This window comes from Monopterus albus, unplaced genomic scaffold (assembly GCF_001952655.1).
Source record: "Monopterus albus unplaced genomic scaffold, M_albus_1.0 scaffold101.1, whole genome shotgun sequence".
Lineage (NCBI taxonomy): Eukaryota > Metazoa > Chordata > Actinopteri > Synbranchiformes > Synbranchidae > Monopterus > Monopterus albus.
In genome coordinates this window covers 706,026-726,379 of record NW_018127981.1, presented here as the reverse complement: position 1 = coordinate 726,379, position 20,354 = coordinate 706,026, and the positions used below count along the sequence as shown (strand labels likewise).

The 20,354-nt window shown below is 41.0% G+C and overlaps 1 protein-coding gene across 3 annotated transcripts in view; it reads left to right on the top strand.

Annotated features, from left to right (window-relative positions):
• The window catches only part of rftn1b (raftlin, lipid raft linker 1b), a 95,825-nt gene that overhangs the window by 35,319 nt on the left and 40,152 nt on the right, over positions 1 to 20,354 (top strand). For 2 of the 3 annotated variants that reach the window (XM_020609741.1, XM_020609740.1), the window contains exons 3-4: positions 5,649 to 5,826; positions 14,490 to 14,598. In XM_020609741.1, the coding sequence (XP_020465397.1) occupies positions 5,649 to 5,826; positions 14,490 to 14,598 (287 nt within the window). Of the gene's footprint in view, positions 1 to 4,700; positions 4,769 to 5,189; positions 5,275 to 5,648; positions 5,827 to 14,489; positions 14,599 to 20,354 lie in introns of those variants that run through there. The other variant, XM_020609743.1, reaches the window with a different exon arrangement.

The following is a 20,354-nucleotide window of genomic DNA, read 5'->3' as shown; positions in this document are numbered from 1 at the left end:
GCTTGCCCTGAGGGGACAGCAAATGATTTTTTTCTCCTTGCTTCTGCTTCTTTAGTAGTTTCACAATGATCCTCTGGATTTGTGCCTGGAAGGAAGAGTCAGAATCCAAACTGAATCAGTTTTCTATCTACATCACAGGAGCTGCCTCCTGATTGGCGGTAGCAGGCTCGATCCTGAAATCCCTTCTTTGTCTGTTGCAGCCTGGATGCTGTAGTTTAGCACACTGCAAACATGCCACATCATTGTTTCCACCTGCATGAAAATGAACAATATCAAACATGAGCTTTAGTAGGATTTGTCTGTCAGAGGAAGTGCAATGCGGTTGGAACTCCAGATTTGTTTATTTCCCCATACATCCCTCTCCTTTTCTTCTTCTTTCTGTATCATTATGATGTCATTACACCTCAGGATGAGTGAAAGGTTTCACTCAACTTAGCCCTCCTGTTATGTTGCGGGTCAAATTGACCCACGAACATAACTGCTGAGCAGGCATCACCTGAGAAATGAACATAACAGGAGGGTTAAAGCAATTTCAACTCACACAGATGCATCAGGGTTATCTGTGTGTTTGCACTGACTTTATATGGAATCATGGCACCTTAAAGATGCAGTCAGAACACACCAAGAAAACAAGGTCATTACTACTATGCTCATTTTCAGGTTCATGCTGTTATTTAAAGGTTCTACTAAAAAGCATTTACACCCTTCTACATGCACAAAGTTCCAGAAACCAAGCTTTCCTCTGAGCTGTGCCAAAGGGCTGTTCGTCTGCTGTTCTAGCAAGAAAATCACCGTGGAGGACCAGTAGCACCAAAAACAGATCTGAGTAGGAGGAGGATCTATGACTTGAATTGCTACACCATTTTGTATGATGTCATAAAAAGAAACAAATGCGAACAGCACGTTTGAGCAGGGGTTTTTACAAATGTGGGAAAATCAAAACATCTTTTCTCATGTTTTGTGTCTCTATACACTGGAGATGATCCAGGTGACTGTCAGAAAATACTCTAAAAGTGAATTTTGCATAATATGTATCCTTTAAAAGCATATCTAACAAAAATCAAAACATCAAAACAACAAAACTGGAGTCAATAAGCATGCAATATTTTCTGCCAAGTGTTGGTTTCCAGTAGACTTGCGCCTATAACTGATGTAGATATAATTATGCTCCTCGCTCAATAAAGACTATTTTAAATTCATATTATATTTGCCATGTCTACAGTCATACCAACTACACATTCAATAAAATGTGTTGAAGGCAAGATAAATAATGTAGGAAAAATAGAGAGACAGTATATTGGAGCAGATGCCACTGTGAATGTAAAGACATGCACCCCGTAGAACAATCATCATGATTCAGTAAAACAGCAGCAGCAGCAGTAAAAAGTAAATAATTCACTGTGTCGAGAACAAGAGATCAACATGTTATCATCACAGGAACCTGTTAGAAAAAAGCTTTGTTTGCACTGGCCAGACATAATAAACAACACAGATGTTATGCAGAACTAATTTGCAAGCACAGACATAAAGTATTAACAAGGCTAAAGTCAAACATGCAGTAAAACTTGACATGTGTCAGAGTGTGCTGTTTTGTGTCAGGAGTTTAAATCTGGCTGACCTGAATTTGGTTGCCTTTGTATTGTACTGTGGATAAACAAAGAAACATGAACCATTTGATACAGCTTCAAATGATGTTCATGCTTATTTGTACAACAATATGAACATTACAGTCTTCCGGTGCCAGCAGCGATGGCAGCCTTGTTTGTTGTTTTTCTTTGTTTTCTTGGTCTTGTGCAGCTCATCCCGGAATACTTTGACCAGAGAAGAACTGTTAAATATCGGACAACTCACACTGAACTACCTTCCTTCGATTTTTGTGAATGAAGAATGCTGTATGGGCATTCTGATCGGAGCGGCAATATACGGGACCTGGAAAAAACGCCGCCGGGGAAAGTGTGCGGGCACCTTAGTGAGGCTGTGCCAGAAAGGAACACTGACCCCGCTAAGTGACTCCACCGTGGACAGCACGATACAAGTACGAGGCTTCCAGGTGTTCAGAGCGGATCGCGTAACAGAGCTGTCCAGGAAAACGAGAAGAGGTGGAATCTGCTTCTACATAAATGAAGATTGGTGCACAGATGTCACAGTGCTACAGAGGACATGTAACGCAGACCTAGAGTCTCTTGTTATCAATTGCAAACCCTTTTACTCTCCCTGTGAATTTAACAGTTTCATTCTAATGAGAGTGTACATAAAACAACAGGCCAAGGGTAGTGCACTACAGCCACTGGCAGAACTGATAACTAGCCTGGAGCTAGAACATCCTGACTCTCCACTCATTGTTCTAGGGGACTTTAACAAAGCAAATCTCTCCCACGAACTGCCCAAATACAGACAGCACGTCACCTGTCCCACCAGGGACAAAAATCACACTGGGCCACTGCTAAACAACAATAAAAGACACCTATCGCTCTGTCCCCTGTGCAGCCCTTGGACTCTCAGATCACTGTATAGTCCATCTTATTCGAACCTACAGGCAGAAACTTAAAGCTGTGAAGCCTGTAGTCAAAACAGTGAAGAGCTGGACTGAGGAGGCTAAGTCAGAGCTACAGGCCTGCTTTGACTGCACAGACTGGAGTGTATTTGAGTCTGCAGCTACAGACCTGGTCGAACTCACTGACACTGTCACATCTTATATCAGTTTCTGTGAGGATGTGTGTGTGCCCAAAAAGACCTTCTGCACATACAACAACAACAAGCTCTGGTTTACAGCAAGACTCAAGCAGCTTCGTCATGCCAAAGAGGAGGCCTACAGGTGTGGGGACAGGACTCTGTACAGCCAGGCCAGGAACACACTGACAAGGGAGATCAAAGCAGCAAAGAGGAGCTACTCTGAAAAGCTGAAAGTTCAGGTTTCAGCCAACGACCCCTCGTCTGTGTGGGGAAGCCTGAAAACCATCACTAGCTATAGGAAACCATCACCACCTGCAGTGGAGGACGATCAACTAGCAGATGACCTGAATGTATTCTACAGGAACAGACTTCAGCGGACATTGAGGACTGCAGAAAAGGTCATTGGTGTGAGCCTGCCCTCCATGGAGCACCTGTACACCTCACGGGTCAAAAGGAGGGCAGAGAGGATCACTACAGACCCCTCACACCCTGGACACAAACAGTTTGAACTCCTCCCCTCTGGACGGTGTTACAAGTCACTGTGCACTAAGACAACCAGGCACAGGGACAGTTTCTTTCCCCGGGCCATCACTCTGATGAACACTTAACCAGTGACAGTATGATTGGACAATAACCCTCAGTGAAATACCCGTAAATGTACATTATACAGATTATTCAGATCCATACAGGTCTCTATTTATTAAGTACTCTATAAAAAATCACAATGAGCATTCCTTTGTCTGTCTGCATTGTTTACTGCCTGTTTATACTGCTTATTTTGCATTGTTTGGACTGTTTGTTGCTTGTTAATACTGCTTATTTTGTTATATTACACAGCCTTATGCTGGTTTACTGTTTACTTGCCCCATGCATGTGGTTATGCACATATACATTGAGAGCCGATGTACCAGAGTCAAATTCCTCGTGCATCTGACACACACCTGGCCAATAAAGCTGATTCTGATTCTGATTATCATTGACAGGATGGAGTAACACAAATGAAGGTTTTACAGTCCTGGGGTTTGAAATATTTTTTAATTAAACCTAAAATCTGTATCTAAATACACTTTGGAAAGTAATTTATCCAGTGTTATTATGGACTACACTGCTATCATGTTAGTGTTTTTGATGCCACCTCAGATCGAACACAAAAAAGAAAACAGCGGCATCCTGCCCGCCAGCTCTGCTGCACTTGTCCTCTGTCTGACCTCCCATTGAACTTCTATACTGTGACTGTTCCCCTGGATCTGAACCTTTCGTTCTGTATAGTCTCATTGACTCTAATTAGCCATAGTGGCATTTCTCACATCTTGTGACACCTCGTACAGACAACCAGACCTCCTCTCCCCTCCCTCCTTCCACTGCTCCTCCCGGTCTCTCATTCTGCATCCAGCTCTTTGTCTTGGTGCTCTCCCACGCACCCCAGCTGTTTGGCCTGCAGTAAATGTCGCCTGTACAGCATACTGCTGGGATCCCAGCCGTCATGCATCCGGGGCCAAGCGTCATCTCAGTCATATTTTCTCTAACTTTTCTTCTCTTCCTTTCTGTTTAAACTGCTCTGTCGTTTCTTCTTCCATCTTTCCTCTCCATCCTTCCCACTATCTAGCTCTTAATTTTCTAATCTAATTGCTCCCATCCCTGAACCTGAACCACTCTCCCTTCCCGCAATTGATTGGCCAGTGTTTCCTGATAGAAGCTGTGAGCAGCTTGCTGTAATACAGCCAGTTGCTCCCTGAGTGAGGCCGTCAGCAGTGGTTGTCCGCTGCAGGGTTTCATCCCCTGGAGAGATGGGCAGAGGGGCTGGAAAAAATAATTCTGAGAAAGAGCTTCACAGAGCAACTCTGTCCCTAGCTTTCTTTTTTTAACAGCCGGCCACTCACTGATTGCAGCTCATTAATGTCAGACTGCTTTACTTGGAAAGTTAAGTTCAGTTGAGAGGGAATCAAAGTGTCAGAATATAGGGAGCTGCTGTGATACAGCTCCTAAGCAATCAGCTCTGATTAGAATTTGATCCACTCTTATTTACTCCCAGACTGAGGGATGGGGGGAAGGGCATGATGCTAATTGTCAAAACAAAACCAGGACTATCTTTAAAGTGCGTGTTGTATCTGAATTGCAAATCTTCACGTTTTTTTTTCCCACAGCAATTTTCTTTCTTCTCACTGGTGTAGTGCCTTTTCACCGCTGCTGTGTTGTCGGGTATCGTCATAAAATGTGTGACGTTAGGCAGGTCTAGCTGTATGTACCTTTCTACAGTAAGGAAGACCTCATACATGAATTATACAGAAGAAATTAAAAGACGCTAACTGCTGTAAAATGTACATCATTTGCATAATATGACAAATGGAACATATACTAAGAAGTGCAGTGGAAAATGTTGCTCCTGCGGTTTTATTTTTTTGTCAATTTAGAATCATCTGAAACTTTATGCCTCAAATATTTCTTGTTGCTTGTTGCTTTCTTGACTAACTTGACTGAAGACTGTTAAGACTAAATCTGTGCTGAACTGTTTTCAGGACCTTATATGTGCTGGGTTCAAATCAGGGAACAAGAGACAAGTATGAGCCAACAAGGAAATGAGGGTCAGGTGTGCAAGATCAGGTGACTGGCAAAGAGTGGGAAAGTCTGAGGGCAAATAACAAGGTCTGGAAATGTCCAAGTGAAAATGCTGTGAGGCTGAATTTCTCAGTGTTACTAGTTCAGCTTTGTTCTTCTAAACACAAATTTGGTGTATTTAGCCATGAGAAGATATAATTATTATAACAAAAAATATTATCTTGGAGACTCAGTAGTGATTTGTTTAAAACAAACAGAAGAATAACTGCATTATGGACATAAGCATTATGACCTCCAGCATGGCTGACAGACAGGAAATACAACTAAAGAGAAATTCAAATTAACAGTTCTGCTTGACTAGAAAGATGACACTGTAAACCTTCATCAGGACTCAACATACCCCTGTTGGTGTCTCTCAGGTGGGACGTCCACCCTGCGGCTCTCATCGGTGCGGGAACTACCAGGACAGCTGCAGGACTTTTACCAGGAGGGCTTTGTTCTGGCAGCTGTTCACCCATTCATCCACCCCTGTGGTCCAGATTCCAAAAGCCCACAGCACCAGCTCTACCGGGCCATACTGGTCCAACTGAATGATGGGTAAGAGTGAGATGAGACTGATTTGATATGTGATTGGATTGTATAGGAGAATACAGTATGTATAAAGAAGTAAAAGCTCAGAACAAAAGTTTGCACTCAGTAGAAACTAAATGAAACTCCTCATACAGTTTCTATGACAGATTAAAAAGGTTAGCAACAACAGCATTAGTTTGGTTTGATTTCATGTGTACAAATGTATGAAGGTATTTATATAAAGTATTATTAGTGAAGTATTTTTGTTACACTGCCTGCCCAAGGAAAAAGAAGCCCATGATCAACTTGGCATTTCTGAGTTTTACTGAAAAACGTTTTTTTAAGGGTTTAAATTTAAATGGATCATTTTAAATTGATTTTCACCCTCATTTTTAGGCTCCATTGCACCCAAGCATTTTAAAGTTTCCCACTGTACACTGTCTACTGCAGTTTTACATGCTTATTTAATTTAAAAAAAGTAAATTTACTTTTTTTTCCAAACAAGTAAAAGTGGGGCAAAAGGCTGTGACAGTAAATGGGGAATGGCCCTTACTGAAGGAACCATTTTTTACCTAACAAAGATATCTTGGTTACACTCCTGGGAATAAGACCTTTATTATAACAAAAGACATAGCCATTTTCTTTTTATCTTCATGTGTTGAGAGGTACAGAAACGGTGCTGGCTGGTAAGTTACACTGGGATTTATATAGTGAATGTCCAAGTATTTTGTTTAAGAAATTACAGTTTTATTTGTGGGATACTTGTTAGCAGAAATATTTCCACCATGACAATCACTTACAAAAACGAAGGAGGTTCAAGGTTCATATCCTATTAGTCATTTAACCTTCCAGTGTGGCTTCAGGATCTGCACCAGAGCATCAAAGCATCTGTTTGTGGCTCAGCAAGCTGTCATGTGGGTAGCTGCATTTGGACGTGAGTCAGCAATAATCTCAGTCCTCTATCTCCAGCCAGCCTTTTCAGTGCTCCAGCCAAACCTGACTGCGTGGCCCAAAGTCACCGCTGCCCCCTATATCTGCCCTTCACTGCTGTGCCCATGCCCCTCTTGTCATGAAATCTGGTGGGGGGCTTCGACTGGGGCAGGTGGTTGAAGGACATGGAGGGTGATGAACAGTGGAGAGTGGAGCTTTCAGAATTCATCCAAAAAAAAAAATCTCTTTCTCTGGACTCATAGGAGGAAGATTGCTTTGGCTTTTGGGAAAATTCATGGCCAGGTTTAAAAGTGTTTGTTGGCCCCATGGGTCGTGAAACCGGATCAACTTATTCAGGACCACGTACTGTAAAGTTGGTTCAAGTAAAAACATGACAATCAAAAAGAAAGAGAAAGAAGAAGGAGGACGAGATTTTCCTGGCAGGAATGACATATAGACAGGCGGAGTCCAGCAGCTGAAACCCCAGTGACTGTTCTGTCTGGCTCTGAAGCCCAGGGAACACCCAGAACTGGCTGAGTCCAGCAGCTGAAACCCCAGTGACTGTTCTGTCTGGCTCTGAAGCCCAGGGAACACCCAGACATGTTCATCAAAACACTGCGGGGGGGTGGGGGGGTGTTTCGGCTTCGCGAGAGTGTCTTGCTCCTTTCTGAAGAGGTTAAAGATCCAGTACTTGAAACTTTCTCTTTCTCTTTAGAGTGTTTTTGTTACATACATTGTTTTTGTTGCCTCTCCAGAGCATAAAGATGCCACCATTGCAACTAGTCAACACTGACATTTCAGTCACTTAGCTAAGACTCTCAACCACAGCAACAGTACAGTAAGTGCAGAAAAAAAAAAGACTGTGCAGTTCTACAAGAAACTAAGAATAAGAGGTGTAATAATCAGAGCCGCTGTGCCCTGACACTTCTGCTGCAACCACAAAGAGATCATGTAAGAAAAGCAACACAAACTAGTGTGATGCTGTGGAAAGGAGTTGCTGTTGTTGTTGTTAGTATTTTCAGGAAAAGAGGTCAAGAGATGTGATTCAGAAGGGAGGAGGTTTTGATGAATCTCAGATAACATAAAATATGACAAAACTTTGTCGATCCTAAGTCATAAGAGAAAAATGTAAGGGTTCAAAGCAGAAGAAGAAAACTGTAATACACGCAAAAATAAGCAATAAACAAAAACATAACAAAAGAGCAATTAATCAGAATCAGAATACTTTATCCCACAGGGAAACTGTTAAGATACAGTTGCTCACAGTGTAGTCTAAAATAAAATACGAGTCACAAGATAGTCAAATTAGTAAAAATATCCAAAACCTTCAATTAAAAGTAAATATGCATAATAAAGTTAATAGTAAAAAAACCCCACCCTGTTCAGAATAAGTAGCAGCAGTAAAATAAACTGGCAACAATCTCAGTTGTCAGTCAAAGCCATCTATTTTTTAATGAGGCCAGACTTTTCCATTAAAATAATGAGCTAGTTGTGAGTGAACGTCTGAAACCATGCATGTTTTCATCAGATGTCTTTATGCAAATATGTTCAGTAAGGTAGATACAGGATATGACAACATTCCAGAGTTAATCCAGCACCAGTAACTTTAATACATCCCAGCATTTCTTTGCTGTGTTCCATGTAAAATGGCATTCAACTTGTTTTTCAATGAATAAATTTGTCTGTTTAGTTCCAGCTCATGTTTAGTGACACAACACAATTGTAAACCTGGTGATGAGATACTTTTAACTAAAACACTCCTTAGCATAAATTACACAGGTTTGTACCTTTTTCATCTTTTCATTCATCTTTTATGCTGATGACTCAGCCAGGAGAGTTACATGCCCATCCATGCTTCAGAACTAACACTTATTTACCACTGTCTATGCAGAAAATTAATTTGGCTTTTTACCTGTATAACCCCCGAACACCCAAAATAACTCCTGACTTTGCAGCTCTGTTATAAATGCATATAATACAGGCAACTGGAATTCATGTGAGGTCAAAACAAGGTGGCCAGCCACATTTTAGAAGTTGATATGGTGCAAACACACGGCACCTTATCTGCCCTCTCTTCCTGCAGATTGTGTCTCTTGGTAATCACCTCCCATGCTGTTGTATAGAACACCTCACATTCACTTTTGGCATGCACAGACATTCATACATGCCGTCTAAACACTCCTTAGCTCTTTGCTGCTGCAAAACCGAACAACAGGAATATTGATTTTATTTGAAAAGGCCACAGCTGAATAAACCGCATCACTCTTTTTTTAAATAAAAAAGTTAAACTAAAAAGGGGAACATGCTTGTATGGCTCCAAAGACACTGAGAGGGAAGAAAGGGAATCTGGACAGAAAGAGGACTAGAGAAGCTGACTGTAAGGGACAAAAAAACAGGAAAGAGAGGGATACTGAGTGAAAAGGGCAGAGGAGTCTCCCATTTTTTGGTATGGCATCAGCCAAAAGTAGGGCCTGGGCTTTATCTCTAGCATCTGTCACCGTGGAAACAGCCGCTCACATCGGCACCAGCCCACAGGGGAATCCAAATCTTTACCACAGGAAAATGAGGGAAGAAAAACCAAAAAGCTGAGCATGTCCTCTTCTGTTCCTTTTTGCTGTCAGACCCAGGAATCAAAAGAAGATAACACGAGGGCAGGGGCTAGAGTTACAATGCACAGGACTGAAAGCATGGCAGCTAGCAGCCATTCCTACAATCACTCCAAAGCAAACATCTTTTTGCAACTGTGCAAAAAACAAAACAAAAGACAGCAGCTGTAGAAGTCTTTGTTTGGCATACACTGCATGTCTGTGGACACAACCCCACTCAAGTCTCTACAGAATTAGCCTCAGTGTGACAGGCTCCGCCAAAAAGGCACTTTACATAGAGGGAGTGATGCTGCAGCATCCATGCACAGTCAGGAGCTATGCAGAGGTTGTGTACATACAGGACTATGTCATCTGTAAATGTTAAGACCCTGTCAACTGAGTGGCATACCCGGTTAAGTGGGTTATAACTTTAGAGACCTCAAACAGTAATTTGTCACAGGTGATGACCAGCCCTTCTTAAAAGCTGCTGCAGGAAGGAAGAGGAAAAACACTGCAGTGTAGATAGAATGGAATGGACCATTTGAAGATTTAAAATGTCAACTGTCAATTTTGCCAGTGTTCAATTTGGCTGGGATGGAATAGGGTTACAGTGCAGCAGACAATGTCTAATGGGATATATTCATCATTACTGGGTAATTGCAAGGAGCTTCCATGGGGTCTGGCAGAGAAAGAACGGGACAGAGAGAGAAAGAGGAAAATACAAGGTACAGACTAAAATCCAGTAGAGGAGGGTTACTCCGGAGAAATGATTCACAAATGTGTGAAAATGTGACATTAGAAGAGGTGTGCTATGTTATTAGAGCTCCACAGTGGCAGAGTGCTAAACAGAGGTTCAGACGCTCCCTGACTGTGTCGTCATAGCAATAGATGAGCAGTGAGAGATGGAGGAGGGTAAGAGGTCTGACATGACTTTGTTTCTGATGCAGAAGTAGCAGGAGTGAATTCACATTTCCATCAATATTCACTGACTGTGCTGTGAAAATGGTTCTATTCAGACTTGACATTCTTTCTGTAGCATGATTAAAAAAAAAAAATCTTTCATAGTATACACTAAGTGCAGTTCAACTCCCATCAAGCAATTTCCTCAAACAGGTGGCATTAAAGTAACAATTTAAAAGATTATACTGAATTCATCCTTTGTTACTTTGTGGAAATGGTTGTTTTAAACAATCTATGACCTTATATGACATCTTATTTCAACTACATCTTTCCAATGACATACGTATGGTCATGTCCACAAGAAGTGATGGTAAATGGACTGTATTTTATATAGCGCTTCCTCACAGTGTGTTGCACTGGCCAAAGCGCTTTACAGAAGATCATACACCATTCACCCATTCACACACCGATGACGACAGGCTGCCATGCACCGGCGCTAGTCAAGCCACCGGGAGCAATTCGGGGTTCAGTGTCTTGCTCAGGGACACTTAGGCATGCGGGGAGACCGGGAGTCGAACCACCAACTTGTTGGTCAGGAGACAACTGCCCTACCTCATGAGCACAGCCACCCCTGACAGAAATAAAATATAAAAACCTAAAAACAAAGTGATGCAGTTATGATTTTAACAACAGTCTGCCAACCAGTCTACTTCTGTACAAACAGGGTTTCCAGAGGATGAATCTTGATGTTGGTGATCTACCGATTATTGTTCTGTTGCCACCACAAGATTAACATTCATGTTTTAGTGGAACATTTTGACAACTATTGAATGAATAACTGTAAAACTCCCACAAGTATTCGCAATGCCTAGAACATTAATGTGGTGATTCCTAGTGTTGTAGTACTCAAGATCGGTCTCGAGGGGGGGAGTATTGAGCAACTTGCTGCTTGGTACACCAAAATGAGGAGAAGAAGATGACAAACTTACAGGGGGCTACTTTCTGTTGTTATGCACACTAGCTGACAGAAATAAAATATAAAAACATAAAAACAAAGTCTTAACTACAAGAGTCTCAATCGACTGGCAGGTCTCTCGACTAATGACTCAACTATTCGACTATCTGGGGGCAGCCACACAGTACACTCTGGTCTTGGTCTTGACTTGGTCTCGGTTTAGGTGGTCTTGACAACAACACTAATGATTTCCTTGCTTTTCCTCTAGAACCACCAGCAGGTCAAAGTTTTAATTTATTTATTGAAATAGAACACATACTTAGATGGACTGGCGCAAATGTTGAGCTTACATTCATGGTTCCCAGATGATGTACTCCCACAGAGGAAAACAGGCCAGAATCTGAGAATGTTTTGCTTTTGTTTGCAGCACAAGGGTGATTTGAGTCTCAAGTACCAAGTGCTAGTACTGGCAGAGATAATGACTGTGGCTTGGCAGACAAATAAAAGAGGGCCTGATATAGAAACCTCCACAGAAACACCAAACAACTGAGCACTTACAATGCTGCCCAGTTGATAAGGAAGACAGAAAGTGTCCACTTTAAACTGAGCTGGGACAAGAATAAAGTCCTCAAGTTCTCAGAAGATTATATGATTATACAAAGACTAAACTGCTTCTGGACTTTTTTTTTGGTGTCCACTGAAAAACAACACAATCTCAGTGAACACAGTGAAATCAGAAACCACACATTTACAAATGATGTAGCCGCTGAGTTGCTGAAGCTAATCCCAAAGCAAGCCACTAACGTGTAATATGCAATTAGTTACCATGTGAACGTTCAGTTCTCAGGGGAGCGATTAGTCCAGTGCAAGTTATTCTACAGCGAAACAAAGGATGAGACCCATCTGCAGGCAGACAAGAAGGGAGGGAGTTTAGCAGGTGTACTCACCCAGGAGGGAGCTCAGGCCGGTGGGCGGGCAGGCATTTGACACCCGTCTAACCATAGGAGGCCTCAGAGGTTGACAGCTGGTGCTGCATGCTACATGAAAAGTCACCGTTTCACACAGAGAAGTTGGACCGCAGGTGATACAGGAGCTATTTTTAACCCAAGGCCTCCCTCCAGGACACAGTGTACTGTTTGAACTGTTGTTCTCAATCTCCTGTCTCCCTCTTTCTTTCATTCCAAAAAGAGTTAATGACCATTTGAAAAGAGGTGACACCTCTCTGCAGTATGCTTGATACTACAAAATGAAATCAAATTGCAATGCTCAAGCACCAGCTGTTAATTTAAAGAAAAATCTCTCAGAAGGACTAAATTGTTCTTATTTTAATGATAGATTCTGAATGATGAACTGGACCTTCATTTTCTTTGCAAGACGAATTTATATCATTATAAAAGAAATGCTTTTCATATCATCCTTTGAAACTACCCCTTAATTTGCAGCACATGAGGGAACTTGCAGATTTCTCAGTAAAGTGCTGGTAAAACTTGTTGTACAAGCATAATAATTCAGAAGTAAAAAAAGAAACAAATGGTTTGCTCTTCACTAAACAATACAAACTGTATTGGCTGTCTGTGTGTCTCTCCTTTTCTCTTTTGCTCCCTGAACATGTGCCTGGAGCAGAGCCAGGCTGGTTGGTTGTCATTTATGTCACATCCAGTGGAGGATACATGCATCTTTTTGACAGTGCCATCAGGTTTCTACCATCGAGTTTTTTAGTGTTATGATGCTGCAAAGAAGTAGTGAAAGCAATGTTTCACAGAGCATATGAAGTCTGAAGAGTCAATCGGCCCAGCTTGTGCAGCGCTGCGTGCTGCAACTGCAATACACTGTACACAAAGCGACTGTGTCGGTGACAGTAGAGAAGAAGTGTGCTGACAAGGGAGTGCCCTGAGTCAGGAGCATTACCTGTGATGTGAAGTGCTGTGAAAAACAGTCATAAAGATTTAGGATTGGGTTCAAAGTGGTAATACAATGGTTTGCTAACTGAACACTTCTCTATACACCAGTGTGGTATTCTAGCAGGCCTGGCTATGAGGATCAAGGTTAGCAACATTTAATAGTTAGCAACATAAGATGCATAGTAAAATTCAGGTATATTTTTGACAGGAGGGAAAAGGAGGCTCATCAACCTCTACCTTAGCACTAATTCTACCACCACTGTGTCATCATTGATAGATAGATTTAAAAAAAACACGCAGTACTAATGAAAATACATGCTGTGTCGTTACAGTGTTAACTGTGGCACAGTTTTGACAGTGAATAGCAGTGAATGCTCATGCTAACAAGTTTAACAAAAGAGTCTTCTTCCCGTGGGCATCCACGTCTCAATCGTCCCTGATACAGGACGCAGCTCCGGATGGTGTCACTTTCCAGCGCTGTGAAAGTTGAACTAGATCCAGGTCATAGTATGCTGAAAAAATGTAGAAGAAATCGTCTGGATGTAGTTTTAGGTAGAAGACATTTCACCCTTCATCCAAGAGGCTTCATCAGTTTTGTCTGACTGGTGGTGAGCGGGAGGTATTTATCTCCCCTGGGTGGTGTTACAGTCCTTCGATGGCCAACAATGTCCCCTAATGACTGAATCGCTGCGGTTCCAGTCCTTTGGTGGCCAACAATGTCCTCTAATGACTGAGTCATTAGAGGACTGAGTCGTTGAACTAGATCCAACTTTTCACTGCAGAGGGTTGCGTCATTTTGCCGGAGCCCCCTGTGGTGCTGGCACTGGCTGCAGTGAACACAATCCCCCATAGAAATGAATGGAGAGAGCTGTGGTCTTTCTCACCTTTGAAACACAGTCTGAACACGGTCTTAGTCTCCTCAGGGCTAGCTCTGGGATTTCCTCCACAGGACAGAATAGGAAAATACAGCACCATATAAATAGATTTTCCCTGCTCAAAATACAGAATCGGCCTCAGTGGGGAGGGCTAAGAGGGGAGGAAAACATGTTTTGCATTGAATTTCCTGCTTTCTGTGCTCTCCATGTGTTTTCTTTCATCCATGTGGATGTTGGTGCACTACTGTATTTATCTCCTGCCTCCCACAGGGTAACAATAACACTAACAAAGCTTCCTGATGCAGTGTAATTAGCTGATAGGGGTTATTTTTGTATTATTGATTTGATGCCTGGGTCTCTGAATAGCACCCTGTTTGTGGGTGTTTTATGACTGTAATTTTATCATTTTAGACTTTGTGGATGTGTGTTTCCATGTGTGCTAATGCATGGGGTTCCCTCATGTATAGTGAGTGTTTGTCCAGCAGGCAGGCTGCCTAAAAGGCTAAAACTCATTGTCCTCCCTCCCCCACTTTGGTGCCTACAGGGCGGAAAGGAGCCAGCCGGTCTGCCCACCGTACAAACTGCAGCTGGAAGAGTGTCTGTCTGCTGAGCAGGTGCCCACCCCTGAGCTCATCCAGGGCTACGTCAAGAAGGTAGGGTTGCTTTAGCTGCTTTACAAATGCTAAGCTGGGGGCTTTGTCAGTTTGCACCCAGCTGGGAGGAAGGATGCAGCAAGGAAGGAGGGGAGCATAAATGGAAGAATAAATGCAAAGGAGCTGTACTGGATTGTATTCCAAGGACATGATTACATGCTTATTCTAAAATCAAAACAACCTTCAAAAATAACAGCATGCAAAAAATGGTTTCTCAGGAGTCCATTACCTCCGTCAGTCTGCTATCAAAACTTTACCTCGTCTTGCTCAGCATGTCACCTTGTATGAAGGTTCACAAAACACAATGTTTTTATGTTTACAACTGTGTTTTAGTACATCAAGCGCATGGCTACGCTTGCAAGCAGGCACACTGCTGGCAGGATGAAGGCTGTAAATGGTACCTTGTCACGGAATGCTTGTAGCATTGTTGCCAGTGAAGTACACCATGCTGGAGGGGTGAAACAAAATGATTTTTTTTTTCATAACTGCCACATTAAAACATAATACAGCACAGGGGTGGACCATCTATCCATCCATTCATTATCTATACCACTTAGGGTTGCAATGGGCTGGAGCTGATCTCAGCTGACATTGGGCAAGAGGTGGGGTACAGCCTGGACAGGTCACCAGTCTATCACAAGGCTGACACTTAGAGACAGACTTTATGTGGATGTTACTGTGCAATTATTGTCCAAGCATTCTAGGGACTGTGTATGGAGTTAGAAGCAAAAATATTGCAATTGGCCCTATCTCACAATGGTACAGAATGCTTTAAAAAATGCCTGGATTTGGATTATGATCCAGATCACCACCAAAATCCAATGGATTGTTCCATAGGCCATACTCTACCTCTCCAAAAAAATTCATCCAAATCCATTCATTACTTTTTGAGTCATAATGTGAGAAAACCAGCAAACAGGTAAAAACATAACCTTGGTGGAGGTAATTAACTGTCCAACCTAAACCGCTGACATTTTGCTAAGCTGAAGTGATGTTTATTTTGACACTGCTCTGTGACATTCATTAACCCTGCCCTCACTCAGAAGCTCTGGAAACTCAAGTTAAAACAACTGAGCAAAAATAATATTGATTTTACTCATCATTCTGTGAATACCAAATATATTTCTGATATTATGCATACAATATTTGGTTAGTATTACTGAAGGTGAACTGGCTGTTGCGCTGCTACAGTTCCCAGAATCTGGCGGTCACAGAATACAGTGCAACACCGGCAGTAGGCTGAGGCGCTCGTGCTTTTCATGTTATCAGTGATAAGAACAGTTTTTACTGTAATAACATGCTTGATGCTAGGTAAATATTTTAAAAGGATGTGTTATTCTACATTTGTCATAAGTATATTTGCACAAAAATGGCATTTTACAGTTGCTGACTTCAGAGCAGTTAAGCTGCTGTGTTTGTTTAAAACAGTGTTTTTCTTTCAGATTTATTGATAGCATGTAATACTGTACAGAGTATAAATATATAATAGCAGTGCTGCTGAGTAAGTCTTTTTTCTTTGTCAGTGTCTGTAGTGTTAGTGGCCAAAGACTACAAACTAAACAAAGCTTGAATGACAGTTTAATAAGGGATTTGTTTGAACATGAAGCTTTCTGAACCCAGGTATTTAAACAGCTTGGAACTGGATCCAAAAGACAATACACTATCAGAACCCATCTCTATGTACAAGTACCTTTAAATTGTACACTACTATACTTGAATCAAGCTGTGTCCTTTGTATTATTATGAAGTTTTAGTATCCTATTTCAAAAATCACTTTCACAATAATAGTATTTAAAGACAAAATCATACATTGGAAGAATTTACTTCAATTAAAATTATTTGTAAAAGTGTGTATTTTAAAATACAGTATGTTGTTCAGTTGCAGTGCTCCAAAGTACCCGAAGGTATGAATATAATATACATACTAATGGTTCAAGGTTAATGTTAATTAGCAAACCTAATAGCTTAGCATGGCTGTGTTTTTCATAGAGGAGATGAAAGCAGCTGATAGAAGCCAGAGATGTGAAATCGCTTCACTGATCTGATGGCTCTGTAGCATACAGTATGACACCGTTATGAATGCACTGCTGTTGAAAGCCTGTGTGAAATGACAATTCAGAAGATATATATGAACACACCCTTTGCTGTTGTGAGCTGGTTCTGCTGCATCATCATGATTTAACCTTCCTGCTTAATCTCTATATTACCGACCATTATGTTGCCCTTTGAAGTTACGCTCCTGAGCCTTCCTGTACATTTTGCCCTTCGATTAGTCATGCAACCGCAGTCCTGTAGGACCTCATTACTGTTGGTTATCATTTTAATCTTCTGAGCCCGTACAGACCTGCTGGAGGAGGAGGACGAGGCCGTGCTAGAAATCTATTAAAAGGGACGTGGACATGGATGAGTGGTAGGGAGCGAGCGGAGAAGTCCTTTCACTTTCAGCCTCCATTTCTATTTTTTTCGCTCTTCATCTCTGTATTATCTCTCATTTTCTTTCATTTCTTATCCTCACTGTCACAGTCTCTGCCGTTATCCCTCTGCCTCTCCTTCTGTCATGTCTTCCCTCACTCTGTCTTTCAGTCTCTCTCTCTTGGGTTTTCATCTTGACCTTCAGATACCTCCTCCTGGTGCCACTTTAATAACTTAAGGGGGAAATAGGAAATGTCGTCTTAAGTCAAAATTGAAATGGGTTTCTCACTGCAGGCTGTTGATATTCTGGGGACAGAACAGAAGAAGCTGCTTCCAGAATATTTTTTATCAGCTTTGTGGTCAGCATCATTTCGGTTAATGAAGAAAAATTATATGAGGCAAAGAGGTGGCTCTTACTCAGCACTTGGAACTTGACTTTTCATTTAGGTTTTGAAGTTAATAAGATTTTAAATTTTTGGTTTATATTTTTTTTTATTTTATTAATCCCATCTGCATAGAGTATATGGGACATGGGCTACATCTAAGAATGATTCTAATTTTCAGTCAGTGTTTGCCTTTTGATATTCGGTGGCTCATAACTCTGAGGTTATTCCACATTGTCTGTCAGTATATACTGCATAATGTGTATTGTGTATTACCTTCTTCAGGCTTCTGTTTGAAGCTATACAATGTTTTTACTGAAAAAAATACTCAATACCCTAGACTATGTTTTTTATGGCTGCATCATTCCATCAAATGGAAATGTGAGATGTTTTGTGCATCACTCACCTGGTCCAGGATGAACAACTATTGAAAGATATTTATGATATGCATAGGCTGACTCCTGATGACTCCAGTGATTTCCTGAATTTTCTTCTAGCAGTACAATGAGTTTGACATTCTAGTTTTTTTCATTTCATTAGTTTAATGAACTGTCTTAACATCAGTGATTGCCTTGAAATTTTGTACACATATTTCTGTCTCCAAAAAGATGATCTCTTTGGTGAAATTCTGACTTTTCATCTAGCATCATTATTTTTTTAAATTTTAATTTGTCTAATAAACCGGTTTATGGTCAAATACTTATAAAACCAAAGACATTATTATCGGCTTTAGCTGTACTTGGTGCTAATTTGCTATTATCATACTAAACTAAAATGGTTAACATGATAATCATTAATTTCTAACCATTAGCATGTTAGCATTGTCAATGTGAGCATCTAGGCATACTAATGTTAGCATGCAATACAAAGCAACTCCATGCAGAAAGGCTAGTTCACATTACTTGTTTTCTAACTTTGTCTGAAGGCAAGCTGGAAAAGCTGGTTGTCACAAAATAGAGGGTGGAGGGTTACATTTAAAAATGGAAAACATGTCACAGTTCCTTACTTCCGAAAGGCATTCACAGTGCTGCATTCAATTGTTAATTTAAAAATTTACAGAAATAGTTATATAGAGAATGACAAAAATAGAGTTTAAGAGAGAAGTTCAAACCCTGCTTATTTTCTCATCTCCACACAGATGGCCAATCACTTCATAAACTGCATGCAAATGAAGGATTATTGGTTTCTGAAAGGTACAGAAATGGAGAGATGTCTGTGGAGGGGGATTTCCAAAGTTGTTCTGAATAGCACTTCTGATGAAGTGCTGTGTATGGAGCCTCAAGCACATTTTCACAGCCTGATCCATCTGGTATTGTTGGATATCCAGTTTACAATGATACAAACCCGAGACAAGCAGCACATAGTCACAATAAGAACACTAGAACCAGCAAATGTTAGGATTTTGTGCTGAATGACTTATATGACTTATTATTTATCTGGATTGTTGTCCATTAATATGTACTTGTAGTAAGAGCTATGATTTATTTTAATTATTTTAGTACTAGCCTCTTGTATTTAGCCAGCATTTAGTTGTTCACCCATGAGACTGTCCTTCAGTTAAATTGATTTTATATGTCATTTGTGCCCACAGGTTATTATAACCAACAGTTAGATATTATAGTTTGACATCCTCTAGTAACTGTAGTAATTATCACATGAGCCAAGGAAGACGTTAGATGGGGTAGTGTATACAGCCACAAAGTTCACATCAAGAGGTAGGGTGGTGTGATTGGCTACATAAAACACAGGACTGTTTCCCCAGGCAATCGATGATCTGTTCCTGTGTTTGTTCCTAAACCTAACCAAGGATTTTGTGTGACAAACATAATGAAACCATGAATGTTTCATAGTCGTAATGGCATGTTTATGAGCGTTTCCATAACCATGGAGTTCTGCTGTGCTTGCCATTATGTTTATAGATGTTTCCATGACAATGACAGTCCACAAAGCTTGCTAGTGCTAATGTTGGAGAAGTTCTTGCAGTTCCGCCTGCCAACATACTGTAGGAACACTTTTTCAGGAGATGCTCCTATGGGTCACACAAGAGGGAACCGACAAATGACCATATGGGTCATACAGGTTGCAAAACCTGTTGTAACGCACTTGCACTAACCTCATCTAAAAGCAAAATCAAATTATTTGTGAGCATCAGGCAAGCTAAGTTTGGCGCTATTTGAACTTACTTTGTGATTAAATCTCATATTTGTGGTTTATGTGCAATCTTGATGTTTGTTATGATGCCGGTTGTCTCTGGAAAAACAAATGTAATTAAAATGGTTCTATTTCCTCAATGGATCAAATAAAATAATAATAGTAAAAGCAATTATTCAGTCATTAGGGCATACTATTAGAATCTTCTGTACTACAACTGCACAAACATTAGCCAGTCAAAGTCATTCATCTATTTGTGACTGCCTGCATTACTATTGAATGAGATACAACAGTTGCTCTCTTTTATCTCAACAATTCCATTTTACCACATTGGTATGGGGAATATGACGGTACAGAAGCACACAGAGGGCATTCACTAATAAACAATATGGCTGGAAACAATGTGACTGTTTTCCAATTTAATTTCATAGTGAATAACCTGCAATTTGATTTGATTTTCATTCTCTTCCCTCACTGTGGTTTGAGATAGAGGCAGGCGCCGCCTTGGCTTGTGGGGGGGCAGAGAGGGGCAGACATGGAGAATGGCATCATTAACATTCTCTGACAGTTAACGTTTCAATCTCGCTCTGTGGCAGAATCTCAATATTGACATAAAATACCAGATGACAATAAGACAGAGAGAAAAAGTGGAACGCTGGATTTGATATGTGGCCTGAACCTGACTAGGTTTGTGGTCGCTTCAATCTAATCAACAGCAGTTTGGCTGCAGAAGGTGCTGGGGAGGAACAAGGAGAAATGGGGAAAGAAAAAAACAAAGATCCAACAGATGCTGAGGACTGATTGTAGGGA